Below are 3578 nucleotides of genomic sequence, written 5' to 3'. Positions count from 1 at the left end.
TGAGATGAGATGAGATGAGATGAGGTGAGGTGAGGTGAGGTGAGGTGAGGTGAGGTGAGGTGAGGTGAGGTGAGGTGAGGTGAGGTGAGGTGAGGTGAGGTGAGATGAGGTGAGATGAGGTGAGATGAGATGAGATGAGGTGAGGTGAGGTGAGGTGAGGTGAGGTGAGGTGAGATGAGATGAGATGAGATGAGATGAGATGAGATGAGGTGAGATGAGGTGAGATTAATAGGGTTTGACGTCGCGTTCAAAACTTTTGGACATAAACCACGACGTGCATGCACGTGTGTGCATGTGTGTGGCTGCTTGTACTAGTCCGGGCTAATGCCGATTTTATAGTGCCTGACCACTGATATACCATGCCGCGGTTTAACATGAATACCCAACTGAGACACGGAATACTGACACCGAGCCGACCAGTCCTTGTTTTATCCCCTAAATACCTAGTGCCAGGCAGAGTAACAACAAGTACCATTTTGGGTATGACGCGGCCGGGGATCGAACCCCGGACCTTCGGCTCTCAGGGCGGACGCTATACCACTAGACCACGGAGGCGGCCCTACCACACGGGACAACAGTGGTTACTTAACCCAACGAGATCTCCCCCCTGAATGGAACACACAATGCTGTTGAGGCGAAACATATAACGTATTGAGTGATGGTACCACCAGCTTCGACAGAACGGAATTCCAGGCAATTAATATATCTCGTTAACATGGTTGCTCTCAGTGAACATTTATTTGCTTTTGAAATGAACGTTGTACGCCTTGTATCTTGTAGCTAGATTCTTGTACAGTCACCTAGTATCCTACAGCCCAGCACGGGGATACCATTTCGGCGAAATTTAACTCTGGCATTTGCGTGTTCATCCTTATTATATGCTTATCCTATTTTTAAAAAAATGAAACGAGAAAGTGTTTTTTCCATCTCAATACATACAACGGATCGTGGCCTTCAGATTCAGCCTTCCCGTTGGAGATGATTTCTCCTGGATAGTTGATGAATTTCCAATTTCCTACCAGCATCTTTTAAATCCGTGGTGCAGAGGGTTTTTTTAAAAAAAAAGGATATATCAGGAAAGGACTCTCTTCAAGGCATCTGAGTGGGGAGGAGTGGCGGTGAAAACAATGCATTATGTATCTCAAAGACCTCCCATCCCCCCTAAGTAGCCCCCTTCCCTCCCCCCAGCGCTCTTACGTCAGACAGACTCCGATGTACTGCCAGAATGCAGAGTGCGAGGACATTTTCCCATTTGACCAGGAAAAAAATTTCGATTCCTCGTGGGCATGGTGGGATTGATTTTATTAGGGTCGAGAAATCCACGGACGATATTGGTCATTAGGACCAGTGGTAGTTTTTTAGGCCACTGACCGACAAAGCTGGTGGGGAGCGTGGGTCATTAGCAGTGAGAGGATGAGATCGATGGGTATTACGTCTCACTTTCCCATGTAAATGCTGCCTTAGGACGCAGGTCAACTGCCGATTGCAGGCAACCCCGTTAGTCAGTGGAAGATAAACTACACATGTAGTTGCTTCTCGGCAGATAACTTCGACTACAGCACGGAATGGGTTACATGTGCGATGATTCAGGAAGAACAGTGGAATGCGAACTAGTGGATCGAAAATAATGATTTTGTTATTGTATAATTGTTTAGTCATAAAATAAATTGCAATATTTTGCATAAAATTCGATATAATTATATTATTGCATTCATACTGCATAGTCAAAGAACATTCTGATTACATGGTTAAAGAACATTCATACTACATGATTAAAGAACATTCAGAACACATGGTCAAAGAACATTTAAACTAAATGATCAAAGACCATTCGGTTCACAAAGTCAAAGAAAACTTGGACTACATGGCCAAAGGACATTCAGACTACAGGGTAAAACAACGTTTTGGACACACGGTCAAAGAACATTTAGATTATATGGTGAACGAACATTTTGATCCAATGATCAAAGAGCATTTTGATCTCATGGTCAAAGAGCATTCAGACTACGTGGTCAAAGAACTTAGCATGGTCATCTCACTCTGGGAAACACGCCCCTGTTTCCTCACCCCACTGAGGGAAACACGCCAAGGTTTCCTCACCTCACTCTGGGAAACACGCCCCTGTTTCCTCACCTCACTCTGGGACACACGCCCCTGTTTCCTCACCCCACTCAGGGAAACACGCCCCTGTTTCCTCACCTCACTCTGGGAAACACGCCCCTGTTTCCTCACCCCACTCAGGGAAACACGCCCCTTTTTCCTCACCTCACTCTGGGAAACACGCCCCTGTTTCCTCACCCCACTCTGGGAAACACGCCCCTGTTTCCTCACCCCACTCAGGGAAACACGCCCCTGTTTCCTCACCTCACTCTGGGAAACACGCCCCTGTTTCCTCACCTCACTCTGGGACACACGCCCCTGTTTCCTCACCCCACTCAGGGAAACACGCCAAGGTTTCCTCACCTCACTCTGGGAAACACGCCCCTGTTTCCTCACCTCACTCTGGGACACACGCCCCTGTTTCCTCACCTCACTCTGGGACACACGCCCCTGTTTCCTCACCCCACTCAGGGAAACACGCCCCTTTTTCCTCACCTCACTCTGGGAAACACGCCCCTGTTTCCTCACCTCACTCTGGGAAACACGCCCCAGTTTTCTCACCTCACTCTGGGAAACACGCCCCTGTTTCCTCACTTCACTCTGGGAAACACGCCCCTGTTTCCTCACCTCACTCTGGGAAACACGCCCCTGTTTCCTCACCTCACTCTGGGAAACACCCCCCTGTTTTCTCACCTCACTCTGGGAAACACGCCCCTGTTTCCTCACCTCATTCTGGGACACACGCCACTGTCTCCTCACCCAAATCAGAGAAACAAGCCCTATTTCATAACCCCACACTGGGAAACACGTCATATTTCCCCACCTCACCCTGAGAAACACGCCCAATTCCCTCATCCCATTCTGGGAAACACGCCCTATTCCATCACCCCACTCTGGGAAACAGGCCCTATTTCATCACCCCACATTGGGAAACACGCCTATTCCATCACCCCACATTGGGCAACACGCCCAATTCGCTCAACCCACTCAGAGAAACGCGCCCTATTTCATCACCCTACACTGGGAAACGCCCAATTCCCTCACCCAAATCAGAGACACATGCCCTATTCCCCACTACAGGGGACGGTCGGGTAGTCTAGTGGTTAAAGCGTTCGCTTGTCACGCCGAAGACCAGGGTTCGATTCCCATATGTTGTGAAACCCATTTCTGGTGTCCCCCGCCGTGATTATGCTGGAATATTGCTAAAAGTGGCGTAAAACCATAATCACTCACTATTCCCCACTCTATCCCTCATTCCAGTTAACTCACTCTTTCTCTCATTCCAGTTAACTCACTCTATCCCTCATTCCAGGTAACTCACTCTTTCCCTCATTCCAGTTAACTCACTCTTTCCCTCATTCCAGTAAACTCACTCTTTCCCTCATTCCAGTTAACTCACTCTTTCCCTCATTCCAGTTAACTCACTCTTTCCTTCATTCCAGTTAACTCACTCTTTCCCTCATTCCAGTTAACTCACT

The 3578-nt window shown here is 48.2% G+C and overlaps 1 protein-coding gene across 1 annotated transcript; it reads right to left on the bottom strand.

Annotated features, from left to right (window-relative positions):
* Window positions 1–2004: 2004 nt before the first annotated feature.
* On the bottom strand, window positions 2005–2913 carry LOC139443629 (flotillin-like protein FloT). The gene has a single exon (XM_071224584.1). It carries the CDS (start codon window positions 2911–2913, stop codon window positions 2005–2007), a length of 909 nt encoding a protein of 302 aa, XP_071080685.1.
* Window positions 2914–3578: the final 665 nt, after the last annotated feature.

Source organism: Haliotis cracherodii, unplaced genomic scaffold (assembly GCF_022045235.1).
Source record: "Haliotis cracherodii isolate W230 unplaced genomic scaffold, xgHalCrac1.p SCAF_5, whole genome shotgun sequence".
Taxonomy (NCBI): domain Eukaryota; kingdom Metazoa; phylum Mollusca; class Gastropoda; order Lepetellida; family Haliotidae; genus Haliotis; species Haliotis cracherodii.
This window is presented reverse-complemented; position numbering and strand designations above follow the sequence as displayed.

Coding starts and splice junctions, on each gene's coding strand:
- LOC139443629 (XM_071224584.1), bottom strand. CDS start 2,913: ATGACGTGTTTCCCAGTGTGGGGTTATGAAATAGGGCTTGTTTCTCTG.